Source organism: Scyliorhinus torazame, chromosome 4, assembly GCF_047496885.1.
Source record: "Scyliorhinus torazame isolate Kashiwa2021f chromosome 4, sScyTor2.1, whole genome shotgun sequence".
Classification (NCBI taxonomy): Eukaryota; Metazoa; Chordata; class Chondrichthyes; order Carcharhiniformes; family Scyliorhinidae; genus Scyliorhinus; species Scyliorhinus torazame.
This window is the reverse complement of record NC_092710.1, coordinates 313,487,500-313,509,903: the sequence shown is the minus strand read 5'-3', so window position 1 is coordinate 313,509,903 and position 22,404 is coordinate 313,487,500. Positions and strand designations below refer to the sequence as shown.

At 49.2% G+C, this 22,404-nt stretch overlaps 1 protein-coding gene and 1 long non-coding RNA gene across 9 annotated transcripts in view; one reads left to right on the top strand and one right to left on the bottom strand.

Annotated features, from left to right (window-relative positions):
* LOC140411079 (uncharacterized) overlaps positions 1 to 22,404 on the bottom strand; it is a 108,604-nt gene that overhangs the window by 5,846 nt on the left and 80,354 nt on the right. The window lies entirely within an intron of this gene.
* anapc1 (anaphase promoting complex subunit 1) overlaps positions 1 to 22,404 on the top strand; it is a 318,440-nt gene that overhangs the window by 231,744 nt on the left and 64,292 nt on the right. For 7 of the 8 annotated variants that reach the window (XM_072500093.1, XM_072500089.1, XM_072500086.1 and 4 more), the window contains 2 exons: positions 1,979 to 2,065; positions 12,811 to 12,928. In XM_072500093.1, coding sequence (XP_072356194.1) covers positions 1,979 to 2,065; positions 12,811 to 12,928 — 205 coding nt within the window. Of the gene's footprint in view, positions 1 to 1,978; positions 2,066 to 12,810; positions 12,929 to 13,810; positions 15,641 to 22,404 lie in introns of those variants that run through there. The other variant, XM_072500092.1, reaches the window with a different exon arrangement.

The following is a 22,404-nucleotide window of genomic DNA, read 5'->3' as shown; positions in this document are numbered from 1 at the left end:
TCATAGGTTCGCAACCCTTTGGGTGAAGAAGTTCCTCCTAAACTCAATCCTAACAACCCAGCCCTGATCACCAAAATGAGCAATATTGCTAATGTTGAGAATTCCCACTATGTCAGCATCTGCTGGGGAAAATGCAAGTGAACATTTTGGGTATGCAACCTTTTTGAGAAAACATGAAACACCAATCAGTTCTTTATGTTTCCTGGCACTGACAGAACTGCCTGTGTAAGTCTTCCAGCCTTTTCTGTTCTATCCCCTGTCCCAATGCAGTGACTCCTGCAGACATCGGGTACGGCCTGCATTTTGGCTCAACTGTGGTGCTGGTCGCAGTTGAATAGTCCTTCATTATTCACTACAAAGAATGGCCACTTGGACAATATAAGAGGGGTCACCCATGGCAATGCGCCATAGTATGAATAGCTGCCTTCCAGAAAAGGAGGCATGAAAGAAGGAAAACAAGTTGTAATATAATTACAGACCTGTTTCTAATTGCTGGCAACGAATGAACGGACATCGCGCGACAATCACCAGGCAGGAATGTTCCCTTCCAGTCGGGGAACACTTCAACAGTCAAGGGCATTCAGCCTCTGATCTCCGGGTAAGCGTTCTCCAAGGCGGCCTTCAGGACGCGCGACAACGCAGAATCACCGAGCAGAAACTTGTAGCCAAGTTCCGCACACATGAGTGCGGCCTCAACCGGGACCTGGGATTCATGTCGCATTACATTCATCCCCCACCATCTGGCCTGCGAAATCCTACCAACTGTCCTGGCTTGACACAATTCACACCTCTTTAACCTGGGGTTACCCCATCTCTGGATCTGTAAAGATTTAATCACCTGCTAATGCTCGTATTCCAAGCATTGTTTGGCATCTTTGAATTTGTCTATATATGTGTTTCTGGAACGTACCTCTTCATTCACCTGAGGAAGGAGCAGCGCTCCGAAAGCTTGTGACATCGAAACAAAGCTGTTGGACTTTAACCTGGTGTTGTAAGACTTCTTACCAAGCTCACCCCAGTCCAACGCCGGCATCTCCACATCGTGATTTAGATAGTGTAAGAGGGTACTCAACGATACATTATTGTACGTACATGAGGCATAAACTGCCTTAAATATGCATTTTATTTTCTTCACGTTTTCACCTGCCCATCCTAATCCACCCACCACGCTCACTCCTCCCCATGCCAAGTGGGCGGCACGGTAGCACAGTGGTTAGCACTGTGGCTTCACAGCTCCAGGGTCCCAGGTTTAATTCCTGGCTGGGTCACTGCCTGTGTGGAGTCTGCACGTTCTCCCCGTGTCTGCGTGGGTTTCCTCCGGGTGCTCCAGTTTTCTCCCACAGTCCAAAGACGTGCAGGTTAGGTGGATTGGCCATGATAAATTGCCCTTAATGTCCCAAAAAAAAAGGTTAGGGGGAGTTATTGGGTTGCTGGGATAGGGTGGAACTGAGGGCTTAAGTGGGTGGGTGCAGACTCGATGGGCTAAATGGCCTCCATCTGCACTATATGTTCTATAACTGCCCCAGTTGGCCATCCACACAGCTCTCACTCCTCCTGACTCCATCTCACCCTGTCCATATCGCTCTGCAGCCAAGTACCTTCCCCAATCACAGCCATCACTGCTGGCCCTCGCTGTCCGTTTGCCGCGTCTCACTCATCCCACCCACCTCGAGCAACATCACCTCCTCCTACCACACCTCACTTAACGCAGCCACCTCCTCCTACCACACCTCACTCGGTGACTCACCTTTCCAATGGACTTGGCAAAATGCACTGGAATGGAGATAATCGGGTGAAAGTTCTGTGCGGCCACATCGATGATGCAAAACCCTGCCCACATGATTTTCTGTGTGACTGAAATTGGTATAAGTTGTGGGTTCTGCTAGCCTGCTTTTAACAGTCATTTTGTCAAGGGATGAGTCTTCTTACAACTGTTTTCGTTTGTGTTTTCAATTGTCCCTTTAAATCTCTGTTACAGATACTCATTGTGCACGTCTAATTCTGCAATCGCAGCTCTTCTTTGTGCACTTTACCCTCGCTTCCCAGCTCACAGCACCGACAACAGGTAGGTGTGTATTTGTGCATATTGGAGCTTACTAATATCAAGTTGTGTTTTTTACAAAGAGCCCCATAGCTTTTATCCAGAGGCTCCCAAACTCTTTTATCCAGAGGCCCATTGCTGTCCAGACACGGTGGGTTTTATTTGGTGGGTTTTCTTTATTGTTCTACTCCTTCCCTTTTGACTGTGAACAATCTTTCCTCCGCAGAGGCCTCAGCTTCATCCCTCTACGATCACACCTCGACTAATTCCAAACGTGCCAAGACATTGAGAACTGTGACTATCGGTATTTCTCCACTCCCCTGACTCCTCTCTGTCCCTTCCACTCCAAACCTCCAGACTGAGGGGTGCTACTGTTGCCTAGTGGAAGAGACCATAAGATATAGGAGCAGAATTAGGCCACTCAGCCCATCAAGTCTGCTCCGCTATTCAATCATGGCTGATATTTTTCTACAACCCCATTCCCTGCCTTCTCCCCATAACCCCTGACCCCCTTATTAATCAAGAATCTATCTATCTCTGCCTCCACAGCCTTCTGCGGCAAAGAGGTCCACAGATTCACCACCCTCTGGCTGAAGAAATTCCTCCTCATCTCTGTTCTAAAGGATTGTTCCTTTAGTCTGAGATTGTTTCCTCTGGTTCTAGTTTTTCCTACTAGTGGAAACATCCTCTCCACATCCACTCTCTCCAGGCCTTGCAGTATCCTGTAAGTTTCAATAAGATTCCCCCTCATCCTCTAGGTAGAGAAGAGACTCTACCTAGCTGAAGTCATACCCTGATTAATTGACTCTTCCCGCTCCACTCCTCTTAGCCATGGTGCTCCTACTAAATAACAAACCATTAATTCCTAGAGTGTTCCTGATCTTCCCTGCACTTCCTCTAATTTCATTTCAACTTCGTACAGCCCCATTTCTCTGCCCTCCCCAAGGTATTGCAAACAGACTTGTCTCGGCTAACTCATTGTTTCAGCTTGCACTTGACCCATCTTCTCCCACCTTGGCTCCGTTCTCCCCTTGGTACTTTCCTATGTAAACATAGCAGGAAAAGGTGAAATTCAAAATGGTGAGAGGTTGTGACGTAGCATTTGTGAAGAAAACCATTTCCTCTGGTAAGTGATTCAGTAACCGGAGGACATAGATTTTTTTTAAGTTGGCAGAAGTAGATCGGAAATGTGGAGAAAGAGCTCACACACAGTTGTTCAGATCTGTGGTGCACTGTGAAAGCAGACTTGTTTGGAGGTTTCAGGAGGTAATTGGGTGTGAACTTCAAGAGGACTAATTTTCAGGGATATGGGAGATGAAGCTGTGGCATGGAGCTACCTTGGGCAGCTTTATCAAACTGCCAAATAGTCAATTTCCTGTGCTGTAAGATTCAATTCCATGATTCTGCATAACCTCCTCTTCACTTACATCTTCCCAAACCACTTATTCCATGTGAGAGCGGCACAGTAGCACAGTGGTTAGCTCTGTTGCTTCACAGCACCGGCGTCCCATGTTCGATTCCCGCTTGGGTCACTATCTGTGCGGAGTCGGCACTTTTAGAACTTAGAACATAGAACATACAGTGCAGAAGGGGGCCATTTGGCCCATCGAATCTGCACCGAACCACTTAAGCCCTCATTTCCACCCTATCCCAGTCACTAAGGGCAATTTATCATGGCCAATCCACCTAACCTGCACGTGTTTGGACGTCACTTTCTCCCCGTGTCTGCGTGGGTTTCCTCCGGGCGCTCTGGTTTCCTCCCACAAGTCCCGAAAGATGTGCTTAGGTAATTTGGACATTCCGAATTCTCCCTCTGTGTACGCGAGCAGGCGCCGGCGATGAGGGGATTTTCACAGTAACTTCATTGCAGTGTTAATGTGAGCTTACTTGTGACACTATTAAAGATTATTATTACAGTCACTGTATTTACCGTTCATATTGTGACTCCAGATTGTTATGGAGAGCAAATATAGATTGGCTGGTGGCTTGGCAAACAGTGAAAGCAAAGTTTGGATGAGTGCTGTCATGATCGACTTGTGACTTTCTTTGATCCCTCCACCTATCACTCCGACATTTCTGGTTTCAGTTTTTGTACACTGTTTCGGTCAGGAAACACATGGAAGAAGTGCCCTCTTCCCCCTGAGCACTGCCATGGACCTCTGGTCTGAACACTGACTCTAACCAGCTTCAGTTATCTTCCCAATCTCTCCGCCCGTTGCTTCCATTCGTTTTCCTTTTGATGCCATGACATGTTGGAGTGTTCATGTGTTTGTTTGTAGCGGCGCACAGAGTAGAAAGAAATAGCTTGAGTGACGTTGGCAGGATTTTACCCTGGGCCTCCAAAGGGGTGGTTTAAAATGGGCAATATTTGCAGATGCCTTTCCTGCTGCAAGTGGTGCATGGCCTGACAGTCCAAGAGGGCTAGTGGGAAAAGTACAAGGATTTAGATCCTCCAGTGACCTTATGTCAGTCAAGATTAGAAACTCCCCCCCGGGGAGGACTTCCGGTGGCGGCTATGAAGGAGTAAGTCGCACATTTGGTGGCTCCCGCTCTGGTTGGACTTTTGGACCTTTTCCCCCCCGACATTCTTCCGGTTTTAAGCTGTAAATTCGAAGGCCTGAGGCAATTGGGCACCGTTTCCACGTATCGGTGTATGGAGAAAAGAACCAGAAGTGCACGAAAAGGCAGAAATAAAAAGACAGGCGAGGGCTGTGCTGAAGTTGCAGAAGGAGACAGCATGGCCGGGGACCGGCCCCCTGGTGTGTCGGCCCAGAGATCAACGGAGCAGTTGATGCAGGTCATCCAGGACGGCTTTGCTACGCAGAAACGGGACTGCCTGGACCCGATTTAAAGAGTCGATTGATCGGCTGGAGCATAGATTGGAGGCCCAGGATCAGGCGTTCCTGAAGGTGCTGGCTGAGCAGGAGGAGCATCAAACGGCGGTGGAGCTGGAGGTGGGGATGCTGAGGGACCAGCAAAAGAATCTTCTGGCGAAGGTGGAGGACGTAGAGAATAGGTTCCGTCGGCTGAACTTAAGAATTGTCGGGCTCCCGGAGGGGTCTGAGGGAGCTGCTGCTGGGGCATACGTAGCGGGTATGTTCGAGAAGCTGCTGGGGGAGGGGACATTCTCCCGACCCTTGGAGGCGTACAGAGCGCTTGCGAGGAGGCCACGAACGGGGGACTCTCCGAGGGCAATGGTGGTGAGATTCCACAGGGTCCTGGACAAGGAATGTATTCTTCAGTGGGCCAAGTGAACGCGGAGCTGTCAGTGGGACAACAGTATCCTGCGGGTGTACCAGGACCTGAGTGTGGAGGTGGCCAGGAAAAGGGCAGGCTTCAACCAGATTAAGTCAATCTTCTTCACGAAACAGGTGAAGTTTGGACTGCTGTATCAGGCTCGTCTCTGGGTCACATATGAGGACCAGCATCATTATTTTGAGTCGCCCGAAGACGTGCTGGATTTCGCGAAAAGGAAAGGACTGGTGAGGGGCTGAGCACTTTTGAACTTTGATGCAACTTGTTGGCTTATATTGGTTAATTATTTTTTTCTCTTCTGTTTTTTGAGTTCTGTGCAAGAAGGGGGGGAAAAGTTGTTCGTTTTCGGGTTTTCTTTCTGGTGAATGTTGGCAATGCCTTTTGCTTTGATGTGCACTTCTGTGGGATGGAGATGTGCTTGTTTGGATTTTGGTGTTTTTCTTTCAGTTGGGTTATTGTGTGGGGATTGTTAGATGAGGGAATTTGTTTGTATGAGCGGGGGGGAGAGAGGGAACAATAGGTGGGAGACTATTTGGCGCCGGGGGCCACCAAGCTAGCTGGATGAGCTAGCTCAGGAAGCGCAGTGGGGATGTGCATATGTTTAGTTTATTGTATGGGTTAGGTTTCAGAATGGTATTGCTGGGGGGGGGGGGAGGGGGGTAGTTGTTCTGCTGATGAGGGAGGGACTTCAGTTGAGGGACAGAGAGGAGGTCGGTGGCGGGAGCTGCCGGGGGACGGGCCGGAGGTGGCGCGGCGCATGGGCTAGAGGCGGGCCCAAGAAAGGGGATGGCTGATCGGCGGAGGGGGGGGGCGGTGCTTTGCCCCCCAACTAGGCTGATCACCTGAACTGTGCGGGTTAGGTGAATTCGCCAATGATAAATTGCCCTTAATGTCCAAATTGCCCTTCGTGTTGGGTGGAGGTGTTGAGTTTGGGTAGGGTGCTCTTTCCAAGAGCCGGTGCAGACTCAAATGGCCGAATGGCCTCCTTCTGCACTGTAAATTCAATGATAATCTATGATTAATCGAGGACAAAGGTTCGGCACAACATCGTGGGCCGAAGGGCCTGTTCTGTACTGTATTTTCTATGTTCGAGGGCTAAATGGGCCAGTCAAGACGGCACGCGTGTTCGCGCACCTGAGGGGACTGAAGGCGGACGTGATCATTTTGCTGGAGACGCACCTTAGAGTGGTGGACCAGGTTAGATTGAGGAAAGGCAGGGTCAGTCAGGTCTTTCACTCGGGGCTGGACGCAAAGACCAGAGGGGTTGCGATCTTGATTAATAAGCGGGTGATATTTGAGGTGGGTAGAATAGTTTCAATGTGGGTGGTCGATATATTATGGTTAGCGGTAAGCTGGAGAGGATGAAGGTAATGCTGGTTAATGTGTACGCGCCAAATTGGGATGATGTGGAATCCATAAAGAGGATGCTGGGGAAGATACTGGACCTGGACTCGCACAAGCTGGTCATGGGAGGGGACTTCAAGAGGGAGGCAGCGAGGGAGATAGGTGGAGTTAAGGATAGCGGGGGGAATACGGTGCAGAGTGCGGTGAGAGTAAATGAGGTATTCAAGGATTTCTATGAGCAGCTGTACAGATCTGAGCCCCCAGCGGGGGAAGAGGGGATGCGACGATTTTTGGATCAATAGAGGTTCCTGAGGGTGGAGGAGCAGGAGGTGGCTGGTTTAGGGGCGCCAATTGGGTTGGAGGAGCTGGTTAAAGGATTGGGGAACATGCAGGCGGGGAAGGCCCCGGGGCCAGATGGGTTCCCGGTCGGGTTTTATAGAAAATATGTGGACCTGCTAGGCCCGTTGCTCGTGAGGACTTTCAATGAGGCAAGGGAGGGGGGGACCCTGCCCCCGACAATGTCCGGGGCGCTGATCTCACTGATCCTGAAGCGGGACAAGGACCCACTGCAATGTGGGTCGTATAGACCGATCTCGCTCCTCAATGTGGATGCTAAGTTGCTGGCAAAAGTGCTGGCTACGAGAATTGAGGACTGTGTCCCGGGGGTGATTCATGAGGGCCAGACGGGATTTGTAAAGGGCAGGCAGATAAACACTAATGTGCGGAGGCTCCTCAGCGTGGTTATGATGCCATCGGTGGAGGGAGAAGCGGAGGTAGTGGCAGCTATGGACCCGGAGCAGGCCTTCGACCGGGTGGAGTGGGAGCATCTTTGGGAAGTGTTGCGGAGGTTTGGGTTCAGGGAGGGGTTCATTAGCTGGGTCAGGCTGCTATATAGAACCCCGGTGGCGAGTGTGGCTACGGATCGGCGGAGGTCGGAGTACCTTCGGCTGTACCGAGGGACGAGGCAGGGGTGCCCCCTGTACCCCTTGTTGTTTGCTTTGGCAATTGAGCCTCTGGCCATGGCACTAAGGGAGTCCAGGAAATTGAGAGGATTGGTCCGAGGGGGAGAGGAACATCGTGTGTTGCTGTATGTGGACGACCTGTTGCTGTATATGGCAGATCCAGTGGAGGGGATGGCGGAGGTCATGCGGATCCTAAGGGAGTTTGGGGCATTCTCGGGGTATAAGCTTAATGTAGGGAAAAGTGAGCTCTTTGTGGTACATCCAGGGGATCAGGGAAGAGGGATAGACGACCTACCGTTGAAGAGGGCGGAAAGGAACTTTCGGTACTTGGGGATCCAGGTGGCTGGGAGTTGGGGGGCCCTGCACAAGCTCAATTTGACGCGGTTGGTGGAGCAGATGGAGGAGGATTTCAAAAGATGCGATGTGCTGCCACTCTCGCTAGCGGGCAGGGTACAGTCGGTTAAAATGATGGTCCTCCCGAGGTTTCTCTTTGTGTTAAAGTGCCTTCCCATTATGATTACCAAGGCTTTTTTTAAACGGGTAGGTAGGAGCATCATGGGTTTCGTGTGGGAAAATAAGACCCCGAGGGTAAAGAGGGTGTTTCTGGAGCGTAGCAGGGTCAGGGGTGGGGTGGCGCTGCCGAATCTGTGCGGCTATTATTGGGCAGCCAACGTGGCGATGATCCGAAAGTGGGTAATAGAGGGAGAGGGGGCGGCGTGGAAGAGGTTGGAGATGGCGTCCTGCAGGGGCACGAGCCTAAGGGCGCTGGTGACGGTACCGCTGCCGCTCTCGCCGACAAGGTACACCACGCGTCCGGTGGTGGCGGCAATGTTGAAGATCTGGGGGCAGTGGAGACTGCATAGGGGCGAGGTGGGGACCTCTATTTGGTCCCCGATTCGGGAGAACCATCGGTTCGTCCCGGGATGGATGGATGGGGGATTTCGGAGCTGGCATCGGGCAGGGATTAGAAGAATGGGGGACCTGTTTATCGATGGGACGTTTGCGAGCCTAGGGGCGCTGGAGGAGAAGTTTGGTTTACCCCCGGGAAATGCATTCAGGTATATGCAAGTGAGGGCGTTTGTGAGGCGGCAGGTGAGGGAATTCCCATTGCTCCCGGCACGGGGGATTCAGGACCGGGTGATTTCGGGTTTATGGGTCGGAGAGGGCAAGGTTTCGGCGATATATCTGGAGATGAAAGAAGAGGAGGAGGCTTCGCTAGAGGAGCTGAAGGGCAAGTGGGAGGCGGAGTTGGGGGAGGAGATTGAAGAGGGTCTGTGGGCTGATGCCCTGAGTAGGGTTAATTCCTCTTCCTCTTGCGCCAGGCTCAGCCTAATACAATTTAAGGTTACTCACAGAGTGCATATGACAGGGGCGAGGTTGAGTAGGTTCTTTGGGATGGAGGACAGATGTGGGAGGTGCTCGGGAAACCCGGCGAATCATGCCCACATGTTCTGGTCGTGCCCGGCACTGGATGGGTTCTGGAGGGGTTTCGCGAGGACTATGTCCAAGGTGGTGAAAGTCCAGGTCAAGCCAAGTTGGGGGCTGGCACTATTTGGGGTAACGGATGAGCCGGGAGTGCAGGAGGCGAAAGAGGCCGGTATCCTGGCCTTTGCGTCCCTGGTAGCCCGGCGGAGGATCTTGCTATTATGGAAGGACACGAGTCCCCCCAGTGTGGAAGCCTGGATAAATGACATGGCAGGGTTCATTAAGCTGGAGAGGATAAAGTTTGCCTTATGAGGGTCTGTGTAGGGGTTCTTCAGGCGGTGGCAACCGTTCCTAGACTATCTCGCGGAGCGTTAGGAGGAGGTCAGCAGCAACCCAAGGGTTGGGGGGTGGGGTCTCTTTCGAGGGGGGTATTTGGGTGGGTGGGGGGGCGGCTTCCCCAAGAGTACCTTTGAATGTCATATGGGGGGGTTACTACATACGGGGGAAACCCAATGTATACGTTTTGTATTATTTTTGATTGTTGTGTTTGTGTTCTTTTTTCTTTTTGTTATGGGGGGGGGGGTTGTTAAAAATTTTGTTGGAAAAATCTGAATAAACATATTTTTAAAAAAATAAAAAATGGGAGGGGACTTCAACACCGTTATTGATCCTGGCCTGGATTTGTCAAGCTCGAAAATGTGCAGGGTGCCAGCAATGGCAAGGGAACTAAGAGGGTTCATGGAGCAGATGGGGGGGGTGGATCCATGGAGATTTAGGCAGCCGAGGGTGAAGGAGTTCTCCTTCTACTCAGATGCCCTCAGGAAGTTAGATGTAGGGCTGTTGGCAGACGAAGCGGTATGCGAGAGGCTGAGGAAATGCATGCAAAGGTAAACGATACGGGGGAAGTCTCAGCAGCGGTGGCCTGGGAAGCGCTGAAGGCAGTGGTCAGAGGAGAGCTGATCTCGATTCAGGCTCACAGGGACAGGACGGACAGGGCAGACAGACCGACTCATAAAAGAGATTCTACAAGTCGACAGGAGGTACGCGGAGACTCCAGAGATGGGGCTTTTAAGGGAACGGCGGAGGCTACAGGTGGAGTTCTGCCTGTTAACCACAGGGAGGGCAGTGGAACAGCTCAGAAAGGGCAGGGGGGCGATCTATGAGCATGGAGAAAAGGCCAGCAGGATGCTTGCACAGCAGCTCAGAAAGAGGGAGGCAGCTAGAGAAATAGGTAAAGTTATTGACGGGGATTCGTCAATTGGTTGGGTATTCGTCAGGGGTAAGTAAGGCGTTTAGGGATTTCTACAGCAGGCTGTACAGGTCGGAACCCCCTACAGGGCCGGAGGGGATGAGGTACTTCCTGGAGGGGCTGACTTTCCCGAAGATGGACGGGGAGCTGGTAGAAGGACTGGGGGCCCCGATTGGGTTGGAGGAGATAGTGGAGGGCTTGAAGGCCATGCAGTCGGGTAAAGCCCCGGGACCGTCGGGTATCCATGGCTTTATTGACTGGGTCAGGTTGCTGTACCAGGCTCCTGTGGCGAGTGTACGGACAAACAGGACAATTTCGGACTATTTTAGACTGCACTGGGGGACGAGACAGGGATGTCCCCTCTCCCTACTGCTGTTTGCGCTGGCTATAGAGCCGCTGGCAATTGCTCTGAGAGCCGTCCGGGGGGGGGGGCGTGGAGCACAGTCTCGCTTTACGCGAATGACCTGCTCCTGTATGTTTCGGATCCAGTTGAGGAGATGGAAGAAATCGTGGGAATTTTAGGGAAATTTGGCCAGTTCTCGGGGTGTAAGCTTAATATGGGCAAGAGCGAGATGTTTGCAGTCCAGGCGAGGGGTCAGGAGAGGCGACTGGGGGAACTGCTGTTTAGATTGGTAGGGGACAGTTTAAGGTAGAGCGGGATTGGGACCGGCTACATAAATTGAACTTGGCCCGGTTGATAGATCAGATGAAGGATGATTTCTGGAGATGGGACGCGCTCCCGTTGTCTCTAGCTGGGAGAGTCCAAACGGTGAAAATGACGGTCCTCCCGAGATTCCTGTTTGTATTTCAATGTCTCCCCATCTTTATTACGCGGTCCTTTTTTAAGCGGGTCAATAAAGTTATTGCGGGCTTCATGTGGGGGGGGGGGCAAGTCCCCGCGAATGAGGAGGGTAATGCTTGAGCGGAGTCGGGGAAAGGGTGGGCAGGCGCTGCTGAACTTTAGCAATTATTACTGGGCGGCTAACATAGCCATGATTAGGAAGTGGCTGGTGGGGGGGGGGGGGGAGTCGGCATGGGTGCGTATGGAGGTGGCTTCTTGTAAGGGCACCAGTCTGGGGGCATTGGTAACTGCGCCTCTGCCATTCCCGCCAGCGCGGTACTCCACCAGCCCCGTGGTGGTGGTGTTCCTGAGAGTCTGGGGGCAATGGAGGAGATATGTGGGGGCAGTGGGCATCTGGTCCCCAATCTGCGATAATCACCGGTTTGCCTCGGGGAGTATGGATGGGGGTTCCGAATGTGGCGGAGAGTGGGGATTGAGAGGATGGGGGACTTGTTTATAGAGGGGAGCTTTCCAAGTGTGAGAGTGCTGGAGGAGAAGTTTGCATTGGTGAGGGGAAACAAATCTACATGTCTGCAGGTGCGGGACTTTCTGTGTAGACAGGTATCAACCTTCCCCTCCTGCCGCTACGGGGGATTCGGGACAGAGTCGGTTCCAGTAGGAGAGGGGAGCGTCTCTGACATTTACAAGGAACTTATGGGGTCAGAGGAGACGCAAACCGAGGAGCTGAAACGAAAGTGGGAGGAGGAGCTGGGGGGAGAGATAGAGGAGGGCCTTTGGGCAGATGCGTTGAGTAGAGTCAACGCAACCGCAACCTGTGCCAGGCCCAGCCTGATTCAATTTAAGGTCGTTCACCGGGCTCACATGACAGTGGCCCGGATGAGCAGATTCTTTGTGGTGGAGGACAGGTGCGCAAAGTGTGCGGGAGGACCAGCGAACCATGTCCACATGTTCTGGGCATGTCCCAAGCTTAGGGGATTTTGGCAGGGGTTTGCTGAGGTCATGTGCAAGGTATTAAAAACGAGGGTGGCAATGAGTCCAGAGGTAGCGATCTTCAGGGTGTCGGAAGATCCGGGAATCCAGGAGGAGAAATGGCAGATGTTCTGGCCTTTGCTTCCCTGGTAGCCCGGAGACTGATACTAATAGCTTGGAGGGACTCAAAGCCCCCGAAGTCGGAGATATGGCTATCGGACATGGCTAGCTTTCTCTGTTTGGAGAAAATCAAGTTTGCCTTGAGAGGGTCACTGTTAGGGTTCGCCCGGTGGTGGCAACCATTCATTGACTTCTTTGCGGAAAATTAATCGTCAGCGGAGGGGGGGGGAGCTAGGTTAGCGTAGATTAGGGGGTTAATTAATGGTGGGACCTGTTGGGGAGGGAGGTGGTATTTGCACTATGTTTATATTCACATGTACGTTGTTTATATTGCTGCTGTTACAATGTTACAATGCCAAAAAAATACCTCAATAAAATGTTCTTTTAAAAAAAAGATTAGAAACTCCCAGAGGAATAGGATACTCTCGCTGGCCTAACATTTTTTGGCCTGTATCTGACCTTGGTTGTTTGGAACTGAAGGCGCGATTGCTTCTGAAAGGACATGCTGTTTCATTTTATGCCAGACCAGCAGTAATGTGGGGGAGCATAATGCACAAGGGAAAAACTGAAGAATGTAATTTTTGGCCAAGATCTTGGAGACCTTGAGGGCTGAGTCATTGCATTCTTTTTCTTTTATGCACAGATATCACCTCCAGGCACTGAGGCATTTGTATGTGCTTGCTGCTGAACCGCGTCTCCTAGTGCCAGTTGATGTGGACACAAACACTCCATGTTATGCCCTCATCAAGATTACATACAAGGTATGTGAGTTAGAGTTGACTGTTTATAATCAAAGCAGATTGAACAACTGGCTATGACCTTCTTCATTCCATCATCTTACGCATTATGCATGAGCAAAGTAATTTATCAAAGGAAACAAATTATGGGGGACACATTCATTCAGACGTTTTTACTGCTCATGATTGGTCGGAGCTCAAACCATTTGACTGTCTTATCTGAAAATGATAATAGCGCCTTTACAGTTTCTGGTACCTACCTGTACGGAATGGATGCACCACTGTGTCTCCCCACATTGTCATTGTCCACCTTGTATTGAATATGTCAGCCTAAGGCGGCACGGTAGCACAGTGGTTAGCACTGTTGCTTCACAGCGCCAGGGTCCCAGGTTTGATTCCCTGCTTGGACCACTGTCCATGCGGAGTCTGCACATTCTCCCAGTGTCTACATGGGTTTCCTCCAGATGCTCCGGATTCCTCCCACAAGTCCCGAAAGACGTGCTGTTAGGTCATTTGGAAATTCTGAATTCTCCCTCTGTGTTCCCGAACAGGCGCCGGAATGTGGCGAAGAGGGACGTTTCACAGTAACTTCATTGCAGTGTTAATGTAAGCCTACTTGTGACAATAAAAATTAGTGTAAGATTATTATAAAGTAGACTGTTGACAAGCACACACACGGCCAACCATTGCCAGCCATTGTACTGCACCGAACAAGGGGGAGATGGTAGCATTGTGGACTGGTAATTGATAGATCCAGGCTAATGTCCAGGAGACATGGGTTCAAAACCCACCACGGCAGCCGGTGGAATTTAAATTCAATTAATAAAGTCCGGAATTGAAAGCTCGTCTCGGGAATGGGGGCCGTGAAACTATCATCGATTTTCATTAACACCCCATGTTCTGCAGGGAAGGAAATCAGCCGTCCTTACCCAGTCTGGCCTGCATGTGACTCCAGACCCACAGCAGTGTGGTTGACTCTTGGCTGCCCTCTGAAATAGCCCAGCACGCCACTCAGTTCAAGCGCAGTTGAGATGGGTAACAGTTGCTGGCCTTGTCACTGCTGCCCACATCTCAAGAAAAAAATAATTTCAGTTATATTGCCAAAACACTCAACGACATCAGCTGGCACAAACAGCGAAGGAAGATTTCTTCACCCCAATCTAATGATCCGGTAACAGCGGATTCTCTGCTGGAATGGATTCCGGAGCAAAGGTGAGCCACACGCCTTCACTGAAACCGTATCTGTACTGGTTAACAGCTACATCCTTCAAACTATACCCGCTTGGAGACAACTGGAATGGAATGCATCAATACCTCTGAGGACTATTGGGAGTTCTTTTGAATTCTAACAAAAGAAAGTTCTAACCTTTAAATAAACATGACTGTAATCCCAGCCCTTGCTGTGGGAACGCTTAATTCACATCTCCTTTCAGGATATGGTTTCCATCGACATTGTTCTCGTGTGAGACTCCTTCTTAAGAGACATGCACAGACTTCCCTTGGGGGAGGAAAATTCCAGAGTCACAGCACCATGGCAGAATGGGTTGTGTTTAGTGAGCCAACACTATGGTCATCCACAACATAAGCAAGCAGAGGAGGTGGCCTGTTCCCACGCCCTTTGTACTCCTTTTAGCATGCCGATGTCTGGTTCACAGGATTATTTTATTGGCTCACCATCTCTAGAAAGGAGAAAGTCGAGAGATGACCTGATGGAAGCCTTTAAAAATTATTAAGAGATTCAATCAGCTAGATGTTGAGAGGGTGCTTCCATTCCTGGCCAGTCCAAATTTATGTGGAAAAGGATATGAAGATTTCTGTTTAATTTGTTTAGTTTTCCCCTGATCTTGCAGTCAGTTGAAAAGATCCAAAGAGACAGCAAAAGTTACAGTAGCAATTATCCAAACCATGGGCATGTTTCATTTGGCATCCAGGCCATTGACATTTGATGGGTGTTGAAGGATCTTACCCCCAGGTGATCAGTGTCTTCTCGAGTTCCTGCAGGCCATTTGTAACAGAAACGGGAAAAATAAATAAATAAACAGTTCAGTGATACTTTACTGAGACGGTTAATCCTAACACTGTAGCCATCTCAGATGGTCACCTGCAAAGGACCATGGGAATTATGGCCAACCCAGGACTCAGACAGACTCAGAGCTTGTGTGTGTATTTGCAACCCAGATAGCGAGACGCGATCGAAACCCCCGCTCGTTTGCATTCTAATGGCCCATTTCCCCAGAACAAAAGGACTGTACTCAGGTAACCGAGACAGATGCAGACTAACCGGCGCCACCCCCTTTGCTAAGAAAGCCCAAACAGCAACGGTCAATGACCGCTCAGGACACGCCCAGCCATCAAAGCACCCGCCCCTTTATTGGCCAAAATCGAAGGCAGTGATCGAAGCCTGTCGAATTATTGGGTCCAAAGCTAAGGACCGTCCCAAAGAGCGCGAAATCCCAGAGGGATAAAAAGAGACACAGCCATGTGTTCGGTCTCTCTTGGCCCCGGCCTACGCCTAGAACCAAGTGCAGCATTACGACCAGAAGACAAGTTCAAGACCAACTACCAGGCGGATGAACCCAGCAGAAATGAAGCCACTTCTTCTACCCAGCCACGCAAGATCCGAACAAAGGCCTTGTTCATCTGCAAAGAGCCTGTTGCCCTGAAGTTAAGTATAGGTTATTGTAGTTGTTAGGTGTAGTTTAACTTGTAGTGTTTATGTTGCATGTCAAAGTAATCCTTGTGTATAAATAAACTATCTTTGAACTTGAACTGACTAACTGGTTGTTTGGTCCTTTGATCGATATCCGGTAAAGCCTTGTGGTGGTATCATTTGATACCTGGCCACTCTGAAAAGCAATATTATCATTAATGACTGCCTTACCTAGTTAATTTGGCAACATTATTGGTGCCGAAAGAGCAACATTATTGGCGACTCTGGTGGGATAGTATTCACTCATTAAAAAGAGCAACATTATTGGTGACTCCGGTGCCGATTGGCAACAACACGAGGGCATCTCCAGCCCCTGATGGCTATTTGTCTTAAACTTTCACCTGAACTCATGGTGCAGCTCCTTGTCGTTGATGAGCCATTTAAGTCTAGAGTTGAAAGGACAATGAACGCAAGAGAAAGGGGTAACCCATATAGTCTGTCAACCTTGGTCTGCCATTCAACACAATCGTGGCTGAGCTTGGCCCTTACATCATAGCGATGGGGACAGAAACCACAGGATCCCACAAACAGCAGTGAAAGAGCAGGTCATCTTTTCTTGATGGTGTTGGTTGAGGAATGAATGCTGCCACGGCAATGCGATCACCTTAATTTCTTCCAGTGGCAACTTGCATTTTGCAGCACGTTTAATGTAGTGAAACATCGCAACACTCTTCACAGCGGCGTAGGCAGAAAAGATGACACCACAGCTCACGGGACATTAGGCCAATGTCGAAAAGCTTGGTCAAAGCGATAGCTTTTTAACAAGTATCTTAAAGGTGAAGAGTGGGGTAGAGAGACGCAAAGCTTTGGAGAGGGAATTCCAGAGCTTGGCATAAGGGAGTACGGCACGGTTGGATGGCATTTATTTTAATGTAAGGAGTCTTACGGGTTCATGCATGGGAGCATAATATTATTGCTCTCACAGAGACATGGTTGAGGGAAGGACACGACTGGCTGTAAAAGAGAAGGTGGTCTTTCAATTTTGATCAGGAAGTCAATTACTGCAATGAGAAGGGCTGATATTTTCGCAGGCTCCTCAATTGAGGCCACACGGATAGAGCTTAAAAACAGAAAGGGGGCAATCAAGTTGCTGGGAGTGTACTATAGGCCCCCAACCAGTCAGGGAGAGGCAGAAAAGCAATATCTGGGCCAATCTCAGAGAAGCATAAAAACAATAAGATAATAATATTTGGGGATTTGAACTTCCCCAATATTAATTGGGATAGTCAGAGCGTGAAAGGCTTAAAGGGAGTGGAATTCTTAAAGTGCATCAAAGAGAGCTTTTGGAGCCACCCGTAGAAAGTCGTACAAGAGAGAGCACGGAACTTGACCTAATTTTAGGGAATAAAGTCGGGCAGGTGGTAGAAGTGTCAGTGGGGGAGCATTTTGGTGATAGTGACTATGACTCCGTAAAATTTAAGGTAATTATGGAAAAGGACAAATAAGATCGGCAATAATTGGGAATAGGCCAATTTTAATAGGATAAGGCAGGATCTGGCCAACGTGGACTGGGAACAGCTACATGTAGGAAAATACACATCAGAGCAGTGGGAGTCATTCAAGAAAGAAATTGGGATAATACAAAGCTATCATGGTCCTGTAAATGTAAAGGGTGGGGTTAAAAAGTCAAGAGAACCCTGGATGTCAAGGGAAATGCAGGATTGGATAAAGAAAAAGAGGGAGGCAGTTACCGAGGGCTGAAAACAGCAGAAACCCTAGAGGAGTGTAGAAAGTGCAGGGGAGGGGATATTTGTTTTTTTTTTAATCAAGAAAGCGAAGAGGGGCATAAAAAATACTGGCAGGGAAAATATTGGAGTATCCCAAGGTGTTTTCAAAGTATATGAAGGGAAAGAGGGTAACCAGGGAAAGAGTTGGGTCTATTAGGGACCAAAGTAGCAACCTGGGTGAGAAGCCAAAAGATGTACGTGAGGCATTAAATAAATGTTTTGCGTCTATGTTTACTAAAGAGAAGGACAGTCTAGGTATAGAAATCAGGGAGGGGGGACTGTGATATCATTTAACAGATTAGCATTGAGAGGGAGGTGTTTTTAGTGGGTTGAAAAGTGGATAAATCTCCGGGCCCAGATGTGATGTATCCTAGGCTGCTGTGTGAGGCAAGCAAGGAGATTGCAGGGGCTCTGACATTAATTTTCAAATCTCATCTGGCCACAAGTGAGATGTCAGGGGACTGGAGGGCAGCTAATGTGGTACTGTTATTCAAGAAGGGAAGAACCAGGTAATTACAGGCAAGTGAGTCAGCGGTAGGGAAAGTATTGGAAAAAATTCTGAGAGACAGAATTAATCTCCACTTGGAGAGGTAAGGATTAATGAAGGATAATTAACATGGCTTTGTCAGGGGAAGATCATGTCTCACAATTTTTTTTAAATTTAGCATACCCAACTATTTTCCCAATTAAGGGGCAATTTAGCGTGGCCAATCCACCTACCCAGCACATCTTTGGGTTGTGTGGGTCAGACCCACGCAGATACGGGGAGAATATGCAAACTTTACAGAAACAGTGACCTGGGGCTAGGATCGAACCCGTGTCCTCAGCGCCATGAGGCAGCAGTGCTAACCACTGTGCCACCGTGTCGCCCCGTCTTAACAGTTTTTTTGAGGAGGTGACTAAGTGTAGATGAGGGCAGTGCAGTTAATGTAGTCTACATGGACTTTGGTAAGGCTTTTGACAAGATCCCGTATGAGAGACTGGTCAAGAAAGTAAGAGCCCAAGGGATACAGGGCAATTTCGAAAATTGCAACCAAAATTGGCCAGCGGCAGGAGGCAGGTGGTGTTAGTCGGAGGTTGTTTCTGTGACTGGAAGCTTGTGTCCAGTGATGTACTGCAGGGAGCGATGCTGGATCCCTTGCTGTTTGTAGTGTACATTAATGATCTAGATGGGAATGTGGGAGGTATGATCAGTAGGTTCACAGATGACACAAAAATTGTTAGCGAGGGGGAAAGTCTTAGATGACAGAGGGTTATAGACTTCAGACAGTGGCAAATGGAATTTAAGCCTGAAAAGTGTGAGGTGATGCATTGTGGGAGGACTAACAAGGCAAGGGAATACTCAATAAACAATAGGACACGAGGAAGTACAGAGAACCAGGAGGACTTTGAGGTGCATGTCCCTAAGTCCCTAAAGGCAACAGGACAAATAGATAAGGTGGTTAAGAAGGCATATAGGGACTTCCGGTGGAGGCCATGGAGTGAGTGGTCACATATTTGGTAGCTCCCACTCATGGAGGTCATTTTGTGGCCTTTACCCCAGTTTGTAGTAGGAAATTTGGAGGAAAAAGGTGTAGAAGTGAGAACAGAAGAGAGTGACCCCTGGTTTATGGAGCGGCGGACCAGAAGTGCCTGGAAAAAAGCGAACCAGTTGGCTGAGTCGGGTGAGGAGCTGCCAACGCACGCGGAGATGGCGGATGGGCAGGGGCAGGGTCTTGTGGCGTTTTTGTGTGTGTTGGATCTCTTTGTTCAAAATGTTAAAATGATAAATGCCTCAATAAAATATTTTCTAAAGAAAAAAGAAGGCATATGGGACACTTGCCTTTATTAGCTGAGGCTTAAAATATAAGAGCAGGGAGGTTATGATGGAGTTGTATATAACGCTCGTTAGGCCACAGCTAGAGTACTGTGTGCAGTTCTGGTCGCCACGCAATAGGAAGGATGTGATTGCACTAGAGAAGGTGCAGAGGAGAATCACCAGGATGTTGCCTGGGCTGGAGCGTTTCAGTTATGAAGAAAGGCTGGTTAGGCTGGGGTTAGAACATAGAACATAGAAAAATACAGCACAGAACAGGCCCTTCGGCCCACGATGTTGTGCCGAACCTTTGTCCTAGATTAATCATAGATTATCATTGAATTTACAGTGCAGAAGGAGGCCATTCGGCCCATTGAGTCTGCACCGGCTCTTGGAAAGAGCACCCTACCCAAAGTCAACACCTCCACCCAACACTAAGGGCAATTTTGGACACTAAGGGCAATTTATCATGGCCAATCCACCTAACCTGCACATCTTTGGACTGTGGGAGGAAACCGGAGCACCCGGAGGAAACCCACGCAGACACGGGGAGGATGTGCAGACTCCACACAGACAGTGACCCAAGCCGGAATCGAACCTGGGACCCTGGAGCTGTGAAGAAATTGTGCTATCCACAATGCTACCGTGCTGCCCTTAAGAACAAATAAATCTACACTATATCATTTTACCGTAATCCATGTACCTATCCAATAGCTGCTTGAAGGTCCCTAATGTTTCCGACTCAACTACTTCCACAGGCAGTGCATCCCATGCCCCCACTACTCTCTGGGTAAAGAACCTACCTCTGACATCCCCCCTATATCTTCCACCATTCACCTTAAATTTATGTCCCCTTGTAATGGTTTGTTCCACCCGGGGAAAAAGTCTCTGACTGTCTACTCTATCTATTCCCCTGATCATCTTATAAACCTCTATCAAGTCGCCCCTTATCCTTCTCCGTTTTAATGAGAAAAGGCCTAGCACCCTCAACCTTTCCTCATAAGACCTACTCTCCATTCCAGGCAACATCCTGGTAAATCTTCTTTGCACCTTTTCCAAAGCTTCCACATCCTTCCTAAAATGAGGTGACCAGAACTGTACACAGTACTCCAAACAACTATGGTTGCTCTTAGAGCAGAGAAGCCTGAGGGGAGACCTGATTGACGTGTACTGAATTATGAAGGGCATGGAGAGGGTAGATAAGAAACTTTTTCCTTTGGTTGAGGAGTCAATAACCAGGGGGCATATTAAAGGAAAGGAGCAGGACATTTAGAGGGGATGTGAGGAAAAGCTTTTTCACCCAGAGGGTGGTGGGAATATGGAACTCACTGCCTGAAAGGGTGGAAGAGGAGGGAACCCTCACAATATTTAAGAAGCATTTAGATGAGCACTTGAACCATCATAGCATAGAAGGCTACAGACGAAGTGCTGGAAAATGGGATTCGAATAGATAGGTGCTTGATGCTGGCACTATGACAAATTATGAAACATTTAAAATCAAGGCGTTGCAACGGCCAGAATTAGAGGAGGGCAGAGATCTCATGGGGCTGGAGGGGGTGGGGACAAGGCCATGGATTGATTTGAAAACGAGGATGAGTCTTTAAGTGTCGTTCAAACTTTAATGTCCAGCTGAACAGACAGTCTTAATTTAGGATCTCTTACAAAGGATGCGCTTCCTTGGGAGTGTCAACCTGGAATATGTGCTCTGTTGCTGCAACAGGGGCTTGTTCCAATACCTTCTGACAGAGAGCTGAATGGTACAAGTAACCAATCCAAGCTGCTTACAAAGCAGGTAAGGGAAGAAGGTGGGATCAGGGTAATTAACTTCATAGATCATTGAATTTACAGTGCAGAAGGAGGCTATTCAGCCCACTGAGTCTGCACCTGCCCTTGGAAAGAAGATCCTATCTAAGCCCACACCTCCACCCTATCCCAGTAACCCCACCTAACTTTTATTTGGAGACTAAGGGCAATTTATCATGGCCAATCCATCTAACCTGCACATCTTTCGACTGTGGGAGGAAACCGGAGCACCCGGAGGAAACCCACGCACACACGGGGAGAACGTGCAGACTCCGCACAGACAGTGACCCAGCGGGCAATCGAACCTGGGACAACTGTGCTAACCATTATGCTACCGTATCCCCTAAACTTGATATTCAGCATGATCATAATGAATGGTGGAGCAGACTCGAAGGGCCGAATGGCCTCCTCCTACTTCTATTTTCTGTGTATGTTTCTGTGTAACAAAGTGTATGCAATGGCTAAAATACAGGCGCTTGTGCCCCTGCTCCCCCCATCCGCACCCTGCTCTAAGATATGTGTTACTTTGACATTCTTGAAATGGTTATGGAAAATACAAAAGAAAGATGAAACGTGGGTTATCCATTTGATAATGTCATTGTGCAGAGGCCACGGTGACATCCTGCCAAATTACTAAACATTTAGAGGCCAGATCAGCCAGCCCAACATGTCCATGCTAGTGTTATGCTTCACGAGGACCTCCTCCGCTCCACTTCCTGTAACTCATCAACATACTTTCCTCTTATTCTGTCATGGAATGTTGGCATCGCTGTCTCGGCCAGCATTCATTGCTCATCCCTAATTTTCTTTGAGAATGTGGTAGTGAGCTGCTTTCTTGAACTAACGCAATCAATGTGCTTTAGTTAAATCCACAATGCTGTTAGGGAAGGAGGTCCAGGATTTTGACCCAGTGACATAACAGCGATATACTTCCAAGGTAGGATGGTGTGTAGCTTGGAGGAGAACTTGCAGTTGGTGGAGTTCCCATGCTTCTCCCTCCCCTGTCCTTCTAGATGGTAGTCAAAGATTTGGAGGGCATTGTCGAAGGAGCCTTGGTGAGTGGCTGCAATGCATCTTGTATCTGGTACACACTGCTGCAAATGTGTGCAATGGTGGGGGTAGTGAATGTTTAAGGCTGGGAGGGAGTGTTGATCAAGCCAGATGATTTCTGCTGGATGGTGTTCGCTTCTTTATTGCTGTTGGTGCCACAAATCCAGACAAGTAAAGAATATACCACCACACTGCCGAGTTTTGCCTTGAAGATGATGGGACAGGCCTTGGGAGGTGAGTTCCAGAATTCCCAGCCTCTGACTTGCTACAATATTCATATGGCTGATCAGTTCAGTTTTGGTCAATGTTAACCCCAGGATGTTGATGGTGAGGGGTCAACACTGACAACGCCGACTTCCGGGTGCGGCTATGCAGAGCTAGGTCGCATATTCGGTAGCTCCCGCTTGGAACGGAC